Source organism: Scophthalmus maximus, chromosome 6 (assembly GCF_022379125.1).
Source record: "Scophthalmus maximus strain ysfricsl-2021 chromosome 6, ASM2237912v1, whole genome shotgun sequence".
Classification (NCBI taxonomy): domain Eukaryota; kingdom Metazoa; phylum Chordata; class Actinopteri; order Pleuronectiformes; family Scophthalmidae; genus Scophthalmus; species Scophthalmus maximus.
Window position 1 is genome coordinate 16771922 of NC_061520.1, and position 18292 is coordinate 16790213.

The 18292-nt window shown below is 42.9% G+C and overlaps 3 protein-coding genes across 9 annotated transcripts in view; all 3 read left to right on the plus strand.

The window, feature by feature from the left end:
- The window catches only part of acap3b (ArfGAP with coiled-coil, ankyrin repeat and PH domains 3b), a 52249-nt gene extending 43776 nt beyond the window's left edge, over positions 1–8473 (plus strand). Inside the window, exons 16-26 of one of the 5 annotated variants that reach the window (XM_047332560.1) lie at positions 307–376; positions 554–648; positions 826–1046; positions 1695–1784; positions 2007–2096; positions 2670–2893; positions 3096–3205; positions 3497–3607; positions 3879–3940; positions 7252–7301; positions 8211–8473. In XM_047332560.1, coding sequence (XP_047188516.1) covers positions 307–376; positions 554–648; positions 826–1046; positions 1695–1784; positions 2007–2096; positions 2670–2893; positions 3096–3205; positions 3497–3607; positions 3879–3940; positions 7252–7301; positions 8211–8279 — 1192 coding nt within the window. In that variant the 3' untranslated portion in view covers positions 8280–8473. Of the gene's footprint in view, positions 1–306; positions 377–553; positions 649–825; positions 1047–1691; positions 1785–1997; positions 2097–2669; positions 2894–3095; positions 3206–3496; positions 3608–3878; positions 6675–7251; positions 7302–8210 lie in introns of those variants that run through there. The other 4 variants (XM_035630615.2, XM_047332559.1, XM_035630614.2 and 1 more) reach the window with 4 other exon arrangements.
- Positions 8474–9824: 1351 nt separating this feature from the next.
- On the plus strand, positions 9825–16393 carry ube2j2 (ubiquitin-conjugating enzyme E2, J2 (UBC6 homolog, yeast)). 2 transcript variants are annotated; one of them, XM_035632265.2, is made up of 8 exons: positions 9825–9974; positions 11097–11349; positions 13052–13182; positions 13555–13595; positions 13778–13880; positions 14202–14340; positions 14434–14514; positions 14598–16393. In XM_035632265.2, exons 3-8 carry the CDS (start codon positions 13052–13054, stop codon positions 14886–14888), a joined length of 786 nt encoding a protein of 261 aa, XP_035488158.1. In that variant the 5' UTR covers positions 9825–9974; positions 11097–11349; the 3' UTR covers positions 14889–16393. The 2 variants fall into 2 exon arrangements, with proteins under 2 accessions (XP_035488158.1, XP_035488159.1); XM_035632266.2 differs by lacking the exon at positions 11097–11349 and having other exon boundaries at positions 9848–9974.
- Positions 16394–16520: 127 nt separating this feature from the next.
- Positions 16521–17808, plus strand: LOC118309778 (RING finger protein 224). 2 transcript variants are annotated; one of them, XM_035632267.2, is made up of 3 exons: positions 16521–16868; positions 17048–17467; positions 17567–17808. In XM_035632267.2, exons 2-3 carry the CDS (start codon positions 17052–17054, stop codon positions 17625–17627), a joined length of 477 nt encoding a protein of 158 aa, XP_035488160.2. In that variant the 5' UTR covers positions 16521–16868; positions 17048–17051; the 3' UTR covers positions 17628–17808. The 2 variants fall into 2 exon arrangements, with proteins under 2 accessions (XP_035488160.2, XP_035488161.2); XM_035632268.2 differs by lacking the exon at positions 16521–16868 and having other exon boundaries at positions 16875–17467.
- Positions 17809–18292: the final 484 nt, after the last annotated feature.

The window sequence follows — 18292 nt, forward strand, 5'->3', positions numbered from 1 at the left end:
ATCAATCACCAATCAAAGCCCTGTTGTGGATACAAAAGACACGCTGATCTTTATCATAAATCACATCATGAAAATGTGGGCGTGAAAAAAGTCAATCTACAGGAGTTTGAACTGGTGTTTCAAGTAATTAGACAGAGCTGTTTTTAGTTAAGCGGCAGAGATTTTCTGAGTCTCCAGAGTGAAGAGAAACAGAAAAGTCTGACCCAATATTCCGATGTCTGACACTTCCAGTAGCAAGATGTAAACTTCTCTCACTTCACTTGCTTTACAGAATATTCTCTCTCTTTTTCTCCTTGTTTCTCTCAGGAGTTTAGGCGTCCATTGCTCTAAAGTGCGTTCACTGACGTTAGACTCATGGGAGCCAGAGTTACTCAAGGTGCGTCTCTCTCAGCAAAATGTACAAACAGCGTTTTCTCTCTTTGCTGCGCTTTCCCCCCTGTTACAGTTGGATTTCTGGTTCCTTTGGTGCATTATTCTGAAATGCCTCCTTTAAAATATGTTCCCTTTCTGTCTCTGCCTCATCTTTGTCCTCTCTTTCTCCTTTCACATGTAGCTGATGTGTGAATTGGGGAACACCGTGATCAACCACATTTACGAGGGACGCTGTGAGGAACTAGGAGCAAAAAAGCCTGGACCCTCCAGTTCAAGGTCAGTCTTTAACTCCATGACGAGCATTTGAAGAATCTATGCATGTTAAAACCTTGTCTTTATGCTGTCAGGTAATGTTTGTCAGTGTTCACCATCTTATTTTACTGCCCTTTTGACCCCAGGCTTCACCCAGTTATCTGTATATAAAGTGATCAGTTTGTGATCATCTCCCTCCAGACAGGAGAAGGAAACCTGGATCAAGTCCAAATACGTGGAGAAACGCTTCCTGAAGAAAATGAGTGGGAGCGAGGCTTTGGTGGAGGGTGAAAGGAAGTCCCGCCCCTGGACGGTGAAGAAGTGCCACCGACACAACAGCTCTGTTCGTGCCCCCAACAAGGCCCGCAGGAAATACCACCGCTACGAGCCAGGCAGCGCCTCGCCTGCAAACCTCTCGGCAGGTCAGCGCAGCAAATTTTTAAATACAAAGAATTTGATGTCCTCTGTAGCAATAAACCTTAACACAAGGCTCACGAAATCCTCACTTGCAGGATGTCTATACAGAATATAACCAAGCAAATCAAGTTTATTTCTCTATACTTTACGTTTCTGTACAAGACAGAACCAGAGAACGTTTCTCTTGGACCAAGGTGCAAAACCATTAAACAAAGCACTATATACAGTAACAATACTAGAATAGTATTATTAATAGGGTAAAATGAATAAGAATGTGTCCAGTACAGGTATCCAGAAATAGATATGTGAGTTAAGTGTCTTTATATGAAGTCTTGCTGTTAAAGTTTTGTCTGGCTCTAATACTACTGGGCCTCCTGTGTGATGGCAGAGATGGTCAGTGCCTTGTGAAGGCAGCTGCTGAATAAAGGTTGGATAGACGTACTTGATCTTCTCAGCCCCCCTGACTGCTCTCTGCTGGGCTTTAGAATCACTGTTATTGCTCGAGTACAATGTTAGGGGGGAGCTTTTGACACAAGGTTACCGTGGTGGTTTTGAAACATCTGGGGACAATGGCTTGACTCAGAGAAATGTTAAAGTTGTGTAGATATATAGCCCGGACTAAAATCTTGTAATCTTCTGTCTTTCGGCAGCAGCAGCAGCAAAGTTTCGCCGGGACTCCCTGTTCTGTCCAGATGAACTGGACTCGCTATTTTCCTACTTCGACACCGGCTCTGGTCCTCGCAGTAAGTCCAACACACACGTCAGTGCACATGTCTGCACACATCCCGGGCAGGATATTTGTAGATTAACAGTATGAGCTCATTTCTGTGAGGCTCTTTTTGCAAATTCGGGCATGCTTTTTAACAATGGTGCAGCCCTACCTGTGACGATGTGTGTATGAGACGTACAGTGTGTGCGGTGTAATGATTAACGTGTCCGTGGCTTGGCGATGCTTGGCCCCGCAGGTCTGAGCAGTGACAGCGGCCTTGGAGGAAGCACTGACGGCAGCACTGACATCCTGGTGTTTGGCTCAGTGGTGGACAGCGTCACTGAAGGTGTGTGAGTTTATGTGTGTACACAAGAATATAATCATGTTGTTGAGAATGTAAAATTGTTTTCATGTCAAAGGAGAATACCCGTTGAATAAGAGTTAACCGAATTTTCTTTTTAAGAAATGTGAAAAATCACATTCCTCTCCCGTGATGATCCCATTCTGTTACATTTGCTTGTGTAATATGGTGTATTTCATATTTTCCTTTAAAACCCATGTTGATACCAAAACATGAAACTAGCTGCTCCAGCTAAAAACAAAAGCTGCATTAAATGAGACCTGGCTGTAACGTCCAATTCAGTCAATCAAAGATCAGACATACATCCTGGCAATGGTATTCAAATAGACCCAAGAAATTATGAGAAAATATTTTTCTGGTTTGGTTTGCCAGAATTTAGATTTAGTTATTTTCTAATATTATACAAAACTGACTGTTTGAAAGAAATCATGTTAAGACCTAGACAAGCCCAGACAAACTGCATAACAAACACGGGTGTTTTCCCTCAGAAGAAACCGTGCTACCTTCGCTCAGAGAGTCTAACATTCACAAACCCCCCGTTTCCTTACCGACCCTCAGAGGAGGAGTCCGAGGAGTCGTCCAGTGGCGAGGTGGAGATCGAACAGGAAATGCCCTCAGACCCGGAGGATCCACGGGAGCTTCATCCCGGGGCGGTGCTCTACCGCTCCTCGCGTCTGCACAACCTGCCGCTCATGGCTGAGGCATTTGCACATGGTGCTGACGTGCACGCCGCAAGTGAGGGGGAGGAGGGGAAAACGCCACTCATACAGGCCGTCATCGGGGTGAGACGCTGTGTTTGTTTAGGCCTGAATTCATAGAATTTGAATTCTGATAAAGTGAAACAAGTCTTGTAAATCAACCCTTGTCTCATTTATGAAATGATTATGGAGAATGAATTCAGTCATGTTAAAGTATATCATCTGCAAGCAAATAAACTCAAATCTACATTTTCCCTGTCTGTCTGTCTGTCTGTCTGTCTGTCAGGGCTCTCTGATAGCTTGTGAGTTCCTGCTACAAAACGGAGCCGATGTGAACCAGAGGGACATGAGAGGCAGGGGCCCGCTGCACCACGCCACCAACCTGGGCCACACTGGGTAAGAAATACCTGCAGTGTGAAAAGAACGGCCCAAGAGCCATCTGCCTCTTCCTTCTGTGTTCTAGCCTGCGTGTGATGAACATGAAATGTGGATAGTGTAGATAGAGACACAATGTGATGAGATAAATTTGTGGGGGCAACCATTTTCCCATTTTTAGTTAATCTGCTTAAACACATTTCTGAACTGTCTGCCATTTCTTCCGTGTGCATTTATTCTCCAATTAGGCTATAATATCTCCCATTCACGCCTTTATTCCTGTCTCTATTACTTTTCTTTTTTTGTTTACAGTCAGGTGTGTCTATTCCTGAAGAGAGGAGCATCACAGACGGAGGTGGATGAGCAGGGTCATGACCCCCTCAGTATCGCTGTGCAGGCTGCCAACGCAGACATCGTCACGCTGTAAATAATCCTAACTTTACGCAAAAGGATCTTTCTTTCGCGAAATGTTGCTTAATGTGATTTGATTATTATTCTGTTGTTATCAAAGATGATGTTGATAATGACACTCTTTTCCCCTCCCTTCCTCCCACCTCTCATCCTCTCTCCTCACTGTGATATCCCCCTCACCGTTCCTTTATTTTTGTCTCTTTTCCCATTCGCCTCCCATTTCTCATTCCTCCTCTATCGGTCTTCTCCCCCTTCCTCTCCCTCTCTGGCTTCTCTCGGACAGATTGCGTTTAGCGCGGATGAACGAGGAGATGCGAGAGGCCGAGGCTCCGCTGGGTCAACCAGGTCAATACCACAGCAGCAGCCCCACTGAGCAGCAGTATAGGAAGTGCATCCAGGAATTCATCTGCCTCACCATAGATGAATGCTAGTCACTTCAGTGTAGCTTGTGTTCTATAAATATATGTATAAAGTATATACATACTAAAGTATGCCTCCTGAGTGGAAAACTGAAAGTAATCGTGTAGAAGAAGTTGTCCCTAGACACTGATCTCAGGTCTGTTACGTGCATAGATCCGGGCCTACGGGCAACTTCTCCGGGGAGAGAGGAGTGTACCACTTCCTCATTATGGGGGTGCGCTGCATCATAGGGAGACCCCTGATGGACCATTGTAACTCTACTGACGATTAAGTCGCCACCTCTATTTCTCTGCATTGCCACTATGTTTCTGCTTGCCATTACTTGGCACCACCCATGTTATACTAGCTCCATCTCACACACATACACACACACACACAGAGTTAATTGACTTTTTGGTGTTTTGTTAACAGGGTTATCCTCTAACTTATCATACTGTGGTGTAAACTTCTTGTGCGAGGGTGTGGGTTTACTGTTGCCTAACAGCTCTTACCTCTGAAAAAATCGCATTAACCCCCTACACTTTATATTTATCCAGAACCATCTGTGTGACATCCAACGTACAAATCTCTTCTTAATCAGAGATGTAAATATAAATATTTAGAAGTTATATGGGTCATTTTTAGCTATGTGCTGTGGCATGAGGTGAAAAAATAATGGTATTTGTTCCATTACTATAAGAAAAAAAAGAGTAACTGACAAGCTGCATTAGAGGTGGCCAGGATCGTTTTGTGTGTATCAAGAGGGTCAGGTAGGGAAATTCAGTGTAAAACTGTGACAAAAAATACTGGAGGGCTTGTGGGGAGGAGACCCTCGCTTGCTTTCTAAGATACTCTGACATGCGAGTGAGTGAGTGAGTGAGTGAACAGGAGAGTAAATGAGTGCATGTGGCAAAGAATACTGAGAGACAGAGTTGAATAATATGATATTATGATCCATTATGTAAAGGAAAAAAAAAAACCTGTGCACTTTTCCCATCTCCAGTATTATTATAATTTTTATTTTCATTCAGTTAGTATGACTTTTTTTTATGTTGTTCTTGTCCACTCGAGTTATGGTATATCTATCTATTGTCTATTTTATTTCTGTTTATCTCCAGAGGACCAGTGCAATGGATTGTTGGGTGAAGTTGTCATCTGCATTTCTGTTAATGATTGTCATTTTAATCTGAAAGCATTACTTGGAATTTATGACAGGAAGTTTTAGGATTACGCCGTGTCATAGAGTTCATGAGACTTTTGCTTTCATTTTTTCGCTTTAGAAAGGCCTTAGATTTCTACCTTTACAAATATTTGGAATCCAAACAAACCAGTGAAAGAGATTTTTTTGTGGAAATTGTAGTTGCAGTGTATCATTTCATAATTTAATCACAGACGGTTATCGGTTATTCATGAGGATGAGAACTTGCCAACTTGTGAAAGTGATATGCAGACAAACCAGGGAGGTGTTGCAGTGCAGTGAGGGTGTGTTTAAAACTGGATGTACTTCTTCCCCGTAAACAGCGCATTTGTTCACTGCCAGTTACGCAGCAAAGGTTTATAACCACAGCTCAGCTTTGTTGTAAATACTCATCCTTATGACACTATCTGTGATCATGGAGCACATTACTTCAGAACAGTCGACGCACTTGTGGGGTCAAAGGACGATACACATTTCTGGCTTCCCTCACTGGTTAACGCTTACAGTGTTCCCTGCATGCTTTGCCAGAATTATTTTTGGGGAGTTAAACATCGTTTGCATTATGAGCATGATGAAATAATTTTCCATGGTTTGATCGCGTCGTGCAGTCCAGTGGAATAAGCATGTAACACCACGACCCCTCCGGTGTCTTTTGTGCCATTCTTCCATCCGCGAACCAAACCTTTGGTGTCTCCGTCCTTCCTGTCCATTTGTTTGTTTGTTTGTTTGTTTCCACATTAGATTAGTCATTTTTCAAGTCGTGGTTTTATTTTCCTCTGCCAAAGATTTTTTAAAGGGAAAGTGTCTGACATTGTTGTGTGATGTCACCGTTGTTGTTTTTTTTTTTTTTCTTTTTAAAAAAAACAACTGTTCAGAGTAGATACAGCATAGTCTTACCATGCTTTGTGACGTGACAGAGTGGTACAAACACTGTCGGTGTACTCACGTGTTCAGAAGAGGTTACGGAGACGTGGCTGACCTGAGAGATTTTTGATATGGCAGGTGATATTCTGCAATAGTTCGATGTACTGCGAGTAGAACCAGTCTAGGAGGTGATGTGAAGCTACTGTGACCAAACTGCTAAGGGCCCATGCCCCAGCGGAATTATTAAATGTTGTGTCCATTGTGTGTATTGACATTGGAGTGGTCAAAGGTGCTGTTCAAAACAAACATGCTGTAAATAGTACACTTGTGTATTTTAACTCAAAGCCAACTGCCTGCCTCTCAGCATTCCATCACGGATCCTGACTGTCTGATCTGTTTTGTTTGTCTTTTTACTCTCTTCCTAAAACAACGACAGCAGCCTGCCAGGTAGAACTGTAACGCGGTTGTGCACTACTTGGAGGCGTTCATCTGTTCACTGACATTTGAATATACCTAAGGAATACTTTCTTTCTTGTCTTTAGAAGCACTGAAGGGAAAAGAAGAAAAACAAAATACATACAATAAAACTGAGAAACTCTTGTTTCAGTACTAACCCTGCTTCCTGCTCGTCGCTCTCATTTCTGTTTCCTGTCTCATCTCTTACATGTGGCATTCTCTCAACATTGAAACATACTTAAAACAGTTTTTTACTGCTGACTGATGAGCTATTAATTTAAATTGTAGTATTTAAAATTTCTATAAATCAAACTGTGGAAATATTGCCAGATGTTGGGAGAATAGTTTTTTTCACAATATGATCCGGTGTGTCTTTTGGTCTATAACAAACATTTGGGTAACTTGGCTTATTCAAAGCAATGCTTATATTAATGATTAAAAAAGATATAAGGCGGTGTGCACATGGACACCTTCAGACTGCCAAGCACGCATGATATTTGAAGATCGCCGGAGTGTTTATGATCTCGTGGATATTTAATTGTTGCTTCTGTTCCGAGCCTGCAGCAGCAGCACTGTGCCTTGAATAATTCAGTGTCTCCAGTGTGTAAAAACATTTCTGTGATCTCACAAGCTTCCTGACACCATCGCTGAACATTTCTCACCGCACACTAAATGCCACAAACGTGTCCACTTGAGCAATTAATCAATGACTGACATATCATTGCTTCTGTTACCACAGGGGTTGCCACGGGCAGCAGGAGATTTAAGGCCAAGGACATTCGGGATAGAGTGAGTTAAGCCTCCCGGGCCGTCTTTCTAGAGGGACTAGTATGATTCTCTCTGCTTTGGTGGCTGTGGGTGTCTTGATCTGTCGCCCCTTTCTGTCATAGTCACACTCTCTCTCTCTCTCTGGGGAAATATGTTCTTGATGTTGTGACTCTTACTTTTCTCGTGGGGAGAAATTAAAAATTTGGGAGAGGTATGTGAGAAGAAAATATTCTAAGATTCAGCTGTAATTCACATACATTTGAAAATATGTAATTAATACTTCAGGAAATACTCAAAAATCCAATGTATAGTGGACACTTGATCACAGAGTATTGGTAAATACACTGTAGCTCATATCATAAGATGTGAAATAGCATATTAAGCACATGAAACCAGATATCACTTGACTTGAAAATGTACAAGAGGACAAAAGGACCACAGGTTTTGAATTTTTGAGTGAAATTGACAGGATGCTCATATTCTTCCCTCTAAGTCTCTAATTTTCCATTCTGCTAACAAGCCAACACCCATCTAGGAGAAAGGAAAAATCTTTTAGTAAAGTGCAGAAAATACAGCATGTGGTATCCACAAAACATTCACTCTCTCATATTAAAAAGAAAGATGCTTGATAGGAGGAGTGAGTCAATTGTATTAACACCAGACAGAGGAGCCTCACTCTATATTGAGGCAGTGCTTCGGGGAGCTTTGCTCGTTATTGGGCGCATCATCTTCTTTTTCTTGCTTCCTGAAGAGAGTGACATGTGGGATAGTGGGGATTGCAGTATTTGCTTCTTCCATGTATTTTTTTGTCATCAAAAGGGCTTGGTGTTTTACTCATGTTAGAGGAAAGCAAAAACCAGCCTCCACTGTGCCCACAACACCCCCCAGCACAAACACACACACACTCATGTTAAGTGTCCCATTTTGCAGGTCACATCTCCTGTGCTGACGTCTTTCGCGAGTTTTCTCTCCTCGCGTCTCTCCAGCCCGAGAAGTTGAGGAGAAGGAGCATTCAGTTCCGCTGCTGCAAGAAGCCGCAGTGACCGCCGCTGACCACCGCTTCCTCATCAGACCATTCGTCACTTTTAACTCAAAAGGGAGGCATTTTGAGATATTTGATTCTGTGGATTGATTGCTGCAGGTAAAGGCCAATGGTCAAAACCCTGCAGACAATAAAGGTATTTTATAACTGACGTGTAATTGTTCTCGGTTTCTTTGCTCACTTTGTCCAAGTAAGGTCACAGTAACAAACCTCATGTCAAAATGTTATTTAACAATTTAGTAATCCATCCATCATCTATACCACTTTATCCTTGGTCATGGGGTGTTGGGTGCCAATCTCAATTAAGTATTGCACTTCATAAAAGTGATGGACTCACAAGAGGCATATTTAAAAACCCCTCTTAACTTTGACCCATTGAGGTCAGACAGGCAACATCCTTAGTTGTTTGTTTTTTAAATATTTTCTTCTGCCTGTTTTAATTGCGTTGTGGTTCTGTTAAGCACTTTCTAGCTTTGTTATGGAAAGTGCTATATACATAGAATTTATTATATAAATGTGTATTATATATTATGAGTATATGGATCAAGTGCCAAAAATGTCTGGATTCTTCATTTGTAATAGTGTAGCACAAAAGCATATTTTGTCTAAATTAACCCCATGACATCATCTGACATATTTCTTAAGAGACAGGAAAGCTTCTGCAGGAGTGACAGAAAATACTGTGCAAATGTTAAATCATACTCTCTGTGATGAGTAAACCATACTTGAGGTTTAAAATCAGTGAAGTGCCACTTTTTGTGTTTTTTTAATGATTACATGTTTTTTGCAAATTGCTTATGGTATGATTTTCAAACTCCTTTGAACTTTAGGAGCAGAAATAAAATATATGACCAAAAAAGGCCACGTGCAATGATTTCCTTCTCTTTCTCTTTTTTGGGTTGCATTTCAAGTATTTTTTTCAGGCAAAAACGTTTATCCAGCAGCATGATTCGGAAGCCCCAAGTCCTCTATGAAAAGGTAAGGAAGAATCCTCAGAACAAACACAGACAGCTTGTTACCAGACTTCCCAGCTATCTTTAGTTAATACCAGTAAATACACTGAGGAGGCAGACTATGCAAACATGCAAGTGCATCCCACTGCAGTTGAGCTGAGTGTCTATTTTGAAGCAGCGTGTTCCACCTGCCTTCTTATGAATTATATTACGTTTCCGAGTTGGAATTCCATTATTTTTAATTGTAGCTGGTATTGGAATGTTAACCTCCAAAATGTATTGACCTCCTGGACATTAGCAGGCCTAAGAACATATCACTATAGGATACAGCAGAGCGTAGCTATCAATGGCTCTGTGATTGGTCGAAAAGTCAGACTCTGCTAGTCTCCCTTGAAATTTTTTTTTACCATGTTAGATACAGAATTCTACCTGACTACATCAATGAACTTAATTCTGATTGGGTTTTCATCTATTTTTTTAAAGGGAGGCAGAGCCCTCTGATCATAATAGATCATTGCCTATGCCTTTGATGGCTGATTTGATCTCACACAGCCACGACAGGATTCGTGACAACACCTGGCAATAACTTGAACGATATTGCACAATATTTATTCAGTTAATACACACATAATCTCTATCTTATTTTTCCCCCCTCAGGCGTGCCTCCACTGACAAGCCGCGACTGGTTAATACAAGCAGGTACGAATTTATGAACACACTTTCTGTTTGTATGCAGTATGGAGCCCCTGATAGGTTCAGGTGAGAGGGGGAAAAAGTGCCATGTGTAGTACCCACAGATTCGTAATTTGTACCAAAAGCAGGATCATGGAACGGGCCAGTTCCCTGGAGCCTCGGACTGCCAGGGGGCCTCGAAAAGATATGTGCAACTCGGCCTCGCGGGTCCATGATCAGCCCTGTCTGTAATCCATACTCAGTTTTCATAAACTGTGCGTGTGCGTTTAACTATTTCTTCAGCGAGTAACATAAAAAGATTTAACTTGACCAAAGCAGCACTTAATCATCACCAACTTTTTCTCAGATGGGTCTTGTCAGAAACCGAATCAAAACCGAAATCCTATGATAATGGACGTTATCTGTACAGAAGAGAGGCAAAAGTTAGTTGACCCACAACTATCACTAATTTCAAAGATCTTACTTAGCAGCTGTAGTCTTCTGTTTACTAGAACAATGATCCGGTGCCGTCTGCCTGGAGAGCCGACATCTATTAACTACCAGGGGAGATGATACACGCACATCCGTGCCTGCTTAGGCCAAGATAAACACCTACAAAAGGCCGGATCATCGTCCCGTGAGGTCTCTCGGAGCTAGTGTTCAGCTCGGTCTGAAAATGACAAGAGGCCCTAACACTGAGCACTGAGGGGCCCGAGTGGTCACCTTATGTCTTAAGTTCACATTGTTAGTGCTGAGTGGTCTGGGGGGCCCTAGTGCCTCGGTCACCATATGAGCACAGGGGACTGGTGGTCAGCTTGCGCTGTGCAAGGGCCCTGGTGTTAAAATGCCTATGGCTCTTTTTTCCCCCCTCTCACATGAACCTAAAAGGGATCCGTATATATGTATGCAACTATGTAGCCTACTTATGTATATATATGGATGAACATGAACTTATTCTTTATATTCTTTTCTCATTACAATTGGTTGTATTTGTTTAAAGACAGATAGCAAACAGCGTTTTGGTGTTATACACATTGATCATTAATCCATTGGAATAAAAGTATATTTTTAATGGTAGTCAGACTACAAATACAAGTTTCATTAGTATTTCAAAATTGTTTTTATTTGACATTGTTTGACATTTTTTAGAGGTTACAGTTAAAGACATGATGTTCCCTCCCTGATCTGGAACATCGTGTCTATGAGACTATGATTCGTTTCTCGACGGCTTGAAACACCAACGAAGAAGAAAAACCGGAAGCGTCACTTCTCCTGCTGCTGGCAACGGCTAGCGCTACGTCGGTGTCATCGTCTTATCGTTTTTGGGGGTTTGACAACAGGAACAACAGCCTTATTTCGGGTCCAGCCACGAATACCCATTTCCACTGGGGTCTCTGGAGAGGTATGTCCGTACTCGGCGGTTAGAGACGCGGGGCCGAGGCTCTCGTTAGTCACAGAGCGGTTCGTGCTAGCGGATGCTAACGCCTGGTAGCTAAACACAGCTGTGGCCTAGGTTAGCAAGCGTTAGCCGGTGGCGGCTAACAAAGTGACCACAGTGTACCTGTGAACTTTATATATATATATGAATAGTCCAGTTATCCTTCCTGAGTAGACAGCACTGGTCATAACGATGTGATCATCCGGCGATGGAACTTGTTTTGACCTGTAGAGATCTAACTGTGGCGGAGCTCGTCGGGAGACGGATCGGTCTCGGCTGAACAACCTGCGTCAACTAACTGGTGGTTTGTGGGGAAGAGATAGTGACGCCGTCGTTAATCGGAGGCGTGTGCAGGTCATGTGTTGGCCGCATGAAGGCAGGTCTGTTGGCCGATGGCGGAGTGAGTTCAGAGGACTGAGGCGGATTTAGATCCACGTCGAGAAGCTCATGTACTGTACGTGAGGAAGTTCCATAAGACTCAATCAGTCATTACTTGAAGGCTATTAATACAATCAAAAATAAAAATCTTACTATTAAAGGGATTAGTCTCTACTGAAAGTCACCTGTTGTTACTTAAGTGTAATATCAACATGATCTAAATAATCCAAACGACTCTGTCAGCAGTTTCAATTGGACCATAGGTCTGTAAAATGTTGCTGCATTACAATGTAAAGTGATTTAGATTAGAGTGGATCTTCTGGGGCCCAGGGCCGACACCAGTCTCAGGGAGTAAAGCATTTCTGATACCGATACGTTGGCCGACAATTTGTTTAAAAGAAAAAAAATGTTGTTGTTGCTTCCTAAGATGGTGTTCAAAACATTATGACAAAGAAATGTAATTGAGCCTTTATTTATTTTCAGGTTAATAATAAACACAATTACAACCAATCATATAGAACATGAATTAAGAAGCAAGCAATTGTTTTACATAGAATATAAACATAAATGCAAATTCTGTCTGTAAAATATAATATTTCCAATCGGCGCATGTTGTGAAACATAATTGCTGACACCATATGTCTGTGAAAGGCGCTTATTGGCCCATGATATTGGGCGCTAATGAAGATGGTTCTTAATTCCCATCTTCAGGTTTTATCTTTGTTGAATGAGATTAATGGTAGAGACTGGAGTTCAACAGTTAGTTGACAATCAGGCAGACAAAGGTTTCTCAACAGCTTCGCGCACAGTTGCAGTTAAATTTTGCAAACTAAACACATCAGTTGCTGTTTCACAATTTAAACTTTCCACCAGAAAATGTGATACTTGTGGCTTTATGGGTTGCAGTTCTCGCAATTTGGTAACGTTATGAATGATACCTGTGTTACTGCACAGGTGGAGATTAACGCTTAACGATTATGAAAGTCTTTTATCAATCATATGCTGTATTGATCCTGTTCATTTTTAAGCGCTGTCAATTTCCCGGACATCTGAGACAAAGCAGTGTACACAAAGCCTCTTTAAGACACACGCACACACGACAGCATGAAGACCACGCTAACAGTCAAATTCATAACAGCCATAAACTGGTAAAAGATTGATTTGCTACAAAGCAGAAAAGTTCCAGAGTTGAAAGAATACAACCTGACATTGCTGCCACACTAACAAATGTAAAGACCAAAGTTACCAAGATAAATTTCAGTATTGTCCCTTTTTTCTAAATCCTCAGATGAACAACAACGGGAATAAGAGAGCTCCAACCACAGCCACTCAGCGACTTAAGCAGGATTACCTCAGGATAAAGAAAGACCCTGTGCCTTACATCTGTGCAGAACCTCTCCCCTCCAACATCTTAGAATGGTAAGGTGTTCATCCCCAGCCCACCTCCGACACTTTTTCACAAGGACTCTTTTTTTTTCCTGAGAAAAAAATGTGAATGTATCGCTGTAATTAAATCCTAAAAACAAAAATACAAAAATATAGCTTATTTAGTTTGGTCTTACTGAAGCTGTAAGTCTATATATATATATAAGTCATGAGCGTCAAATTCCTTGCATGTGTTCAAATACTTCGCCAATTAATGTAGATTCTGATTCTGATCTACAACACTATGATTCAGTAGACAATTTATGGCATGAAAGATCCTTTGTCTGTAATAAAATTTTGTTAGCATTAAGACAGACGTGCTGTTACTATTTTCTGACTAACAGGTATCTCTCCTGTCTTGTTTAGGCACTATGTAGTCAGAGGTCCTGAAAAAACTCCGTACGAAGGTAAAAACCCAATGACAGTTTACCCACAGGTTTCTTCTCAATAGGAACATTTGACAAGATGAAACACATTGATATCTGTGGTTTGTTCATACAGTGCTCCATCCCCTTTTCAAATTTTTCCCTTTTCAGCATTACACAGACTCATGTAATTTGAAGTCCTTTCTGTTTGAATTTTTGTTTAGGAGGATATTACCACGGAAAACTCATATTTCCTCGGGAGTTTCCCTTCAAACCACCAAGTATCTATATGATAACACCAAATGGGAGATTTAAGTGTAATACAAGGTAAGTGTACAAAAGGCTCAAGGAATGACAAGTTATGAGAGTGGCCAGGCTAAAGCCACGCCCCTTCTCACAAACACACACACACACACACACACACACACACACACACACACACAGCTCATGCTGCTCTGTAGTGGACAGCTGTCCGCCTAACTAAGAGTTAGATTGTTAGAGTCGGTGGATTGAGTTGATTCCTAGTATGCATGTTTTTTTTGGTTTTTTTTAAATTGACGAGTTGAGTGAGAATTCAGGATTTTAAGAAGAAAACAACTCGCTTGCCACTTGGGTCCTTTTTTGTAACGCTGCCTGTTTCCTCCACAGGTTATGTTTGTCCATCACAGACTTCCATCCAGACACGTGGAACCCGGCGTGGTCCGTTTCAACGATTCTCACGGGTCTGCTCAGCTTCATGGTGGAGAAAGGCCCTACCCTCGGCAGCATTGAGACATCCGAGTACACGGTGAGGTCAAACAAAGGATCATTATCACAGAGCAGTGATATGGACAACCTATGACCTCCACGATATTTAATATGCATTTTATCCTGTTTCTAGAAAAGACAACTGTCAGCCCAAAGCCTGGCCTTCAACCTCAAGGACAAAGTGTTCTGCGAGCTGTTTCCTGATGTGGTCGATGTAAGTACTAGGAGATCTCTCACTTGCGATGTTCTTTTTTTGCCGGCCTAATATTCTCCCATCTCTTTCCATTCATCCACCAGGAGATGAAACAGAAACAGAAGGCCCAGGAGGAGTTAAGCGCCCGCACACAGCCCCTGCCCTTACCCGATGTGGTGCCTGACGGTGACCCTCAACACGCCCACTATGGCCTGCCCGCCCTCAATGGTGGTCCCGTCCCGCTCGGCGGTGCCAACCCTGCCCCTGGTCAGCAACAGGCCAATCGCAACCACGGACTCCTAGGTGGCGCGCTGGCCAACCTGTTTGTGATCGTAGGCTTTGCGGCGTTCGCTTACACAGTCAAGTACGTCCTGAGGAGCATAGCCCAGGAGTGAGAGGAGCTGGCGTTGTAGGGCGCCACTCCCCCCTGCAGGCGAGCCAGTTATTGGACTCCAAATTCTACAAACACACTCGAGGGGGAGGGATGTTCAGTCCTGGGTTAAACTCCACCACCACCACCACCACCACGGACTTTGGAAGACGGAAACTCAAAGCCGACCCACACAGAAAGGATTGAGGGGAGGAGGTGGGGGAGGGGGGTTGTGATCCACTCTGTCCTTCAGAGGTTTATGTCAGCAATAGGAACAAACTTGGCTCATGGGTTATGGAGGAGTGTAGAACTGAGGACCTGCAAACAGGCCGTAGTTTGTGGAACCGTGCTGGAGTGTTGGTCACGACGTCAGAAATGTGCTTTACTGAGGTGGAATGAACTGAACCATCGTACTCCTGCACTGTCATGAACATGACCGACAAAAGCTGGTTTCTCAAATAAAACAAAAAACAAAGTAAATCATTCTCTAATGTGGTCCCCCCCCCGACCATCACTTCGACAAACCCCTTCTCCTCTGCAGTCCTTTCACCGCACAGTCTCCTTGGGCAGAGTGGTGTTGCAGTGCTACAAAAGTATTTGTGCTCCACCTCTTAACATATTTCCATGATAACATCAGGCAACTGAAGAGGAAAAACCAGTTCAAGTCTTCAGTTTTACTCTATCACGGGACGTTTTAATTACATGGAATCAATCTGGATCACGGAAAAGATAATGTTCCAGGACAGTTGCTCAGGTAAAAATAAAGTAGCATTGGGTCATAAAAGGGGAACAGGCGATTGCCTCGGAACCACTTCACCATAGTCCCTGTTCTATGTCTCAAATGAACGTCATAGAAAAGTCTGACCTGAGTATAGATGTTTAGTTTCCAGTCAACCCATGAGCCAAATCAGTGAACCCAGTGTCTGCAGAGAAACTAAAAAAACAGCGACCAGAAACTTTTTTCTTTAAAAAAAAAAAATTGGCTTAGCTGACCAGTATAGTGCCGCTCTATATAGGTCCAAATAAGGAGACATGAAAAGAACCAAGGTTTTGCGTCTGTATATTACTATTTTAAAAAGATCTTTTTTTTTTTTCTTTTCTTTCTCATTTTGTTCTCTTTATTTATAGAGACTGCCCGGGGCTCGTCTGTCGTGACAAGGGGGCGTTAAGGACAAACAGACGGGTCAGGCCCAGGCCCAGGCTCGCATAATTGCTGATAATTTACTGTTGTGCATTGCATTTAGTAAAGATGGTTCTATTGTGTAGCTAATGTTTCAATGGAAAAAAAAATACTTTTCTGAAATGCAGAAGATTTTCCTTTGTGTCGCTCTTTTCTTTAACAAAAAAAGGAGAAAAAAAGACGAACTGATGATGATGATGATGATGATGGTGGGAGTGTGTTTGTGTGATTATACAGCAAATGCCCACATTTCCATGCTTTCAGTTAATCATGTGTGACCATTATATGTTTTCATAGTAAAATGCAAATAAATATCCCTGCTTGTCGGGGCGTTTTAGAAAGAAAAACAACTTTCCGTCGAAGTGCCTCTTGTGACCAAGCACACCTTTTTTTAGGGGTCAATATTTCTGTTCACTTCCTGAGAAACGGGTCCCTTTGTGAAGGAAGATGGATCGTGTGTTCACAACAAAGCATCAGATTGGCGGCGTGTACGCGCGGTTCCACGGAACAAGCTGTCATTCCACACAACACTTCCAGGGAAGTCTGAGGAGGGATGCCAACCATGACTTCATCCTGAGAGGAGGGAGCGAACCAGGAAGTTCATCGTGACAGGAGGGAGCAAACCAGGAAGTTCGTCGTGACAGGAGGGAGCCAACCAGGAAGTTCGTCGTGAGAGGAGGGAGCCAACCAGGAAGTTCGTCGTGACAGGAGGGAGCCAACCAGGAAGTTCGTCGCGCGCTCACCTGAGCCAATAAAAACCTCCCTCACTCAGTCCTGCGGCAACTACACCTTCAGCAACCGGAGCCTCCGTCTGCGCTGCAACAAGTAAGTGTTTTACTACAAGGACCGGTGGATTTATTCATGCGATGCAACTGAACGCTGCTTTTCGTGATTGAAGAGCACTGATCACCCACAGAAGGCATGATTGTGCTGATTTCCCCTTGATGTATTTGAGGTGATGTCTTTTACTAACATGCTTCTGTGACGATCGTTGTGTGCTTCAGCTTGATGAAGGAACACACGCAGTCCTCTGCATCTTCGCCATCTTCGCCATCGTCACCCACCGTCATGCTGGACTGTGAAGAGCTCGAGTGCGTCGTGTGCTTCTGCGAGTTCTCCCGCAGCGACCGGATCCCGCGGGTGCTCCACTGCGGCCACACGTTCTGCGCGCCGTGCCTGGAGAGGCTGTCCCGGATGAAAGGGGCCCTGCGCACCGTCTCGTGCCCGCTGTGCCGCTGGATCACATGCATGCGGGCCAGCCTCACGATCCCCGGGGCCCTGTACGTCAACACGGAGATCTGGGACCAGATCGTGGAGCAGCAGCAGCAGCAGCAGCAGCAGCAGCAGCGGCGGCGGGGGAGAGACACGGACGCAGCCCTGGAGCTCAGCGACACCAAGACGCAGCAGCTCATCACGTCCAAGCGGTAAGGTCCCGTTCTGACTCTGGTGCCTCAGCACCGATGGCCATTTGTTCGAGCCTAATAATCTAAGCAAAATCTTTTTTCTTTTTTTTTTTTTTAAAGACCGCGTGGCTTCACGTCCACACTGCAACAGATGTTCGGCTGTGTGGCCCGGGGCTGCTGACGACACGTCGGGGTGCGTGTGCGTGTGTGTGTGTGTGTGAATATTTTCTTTTTACCTTTCTGTGTTAAGATAAATGTAAAATATGATATTGATCCCGCATGCCGTCGAAATGTACTCGACAGAGGCAGACAGAAGAACAGGCAATAACTTTTTTTAGTTTAAATAAAAACAATGTTTAATATTTTTGTGTTGAACCTGAACGCGGTTTTTTTTTTAATAATCGGCACTGCCAGTAAATCAACATGTTTTCTGTAAATTATATATAAAATTCTGCAGTATGTTGTTTTGTAAATCATAATAAGGGTCAATGCTTCACAAAGTGTCTCCACGGTCCTCACATGGGACTGCAACTAACGATAGTCTGTCGATTATTTTCTGGTTTAATCGATTAGTTGTTTGGTCTATAAGATGTCAAAAAAAAAACAAATTGTGAATAATGTCGACTGTTTCCCAAACCCCAAGATCATGTTTCGTTTTGTCCACACCAAATATATTCAGTTTACTGTGATAAAGGAGCAAAGGAATATATTCACATGTAAGAAGCTGAAATCAGAGAATTTTGACTTTTTTCATAAAAACTACTTGAGCCGATTATCAAAATAGGTACTTGTAAACAAAAAAAAAAAAAAATCCAGTGTGGATTTGATGAAGTTGAATGTTGTCAG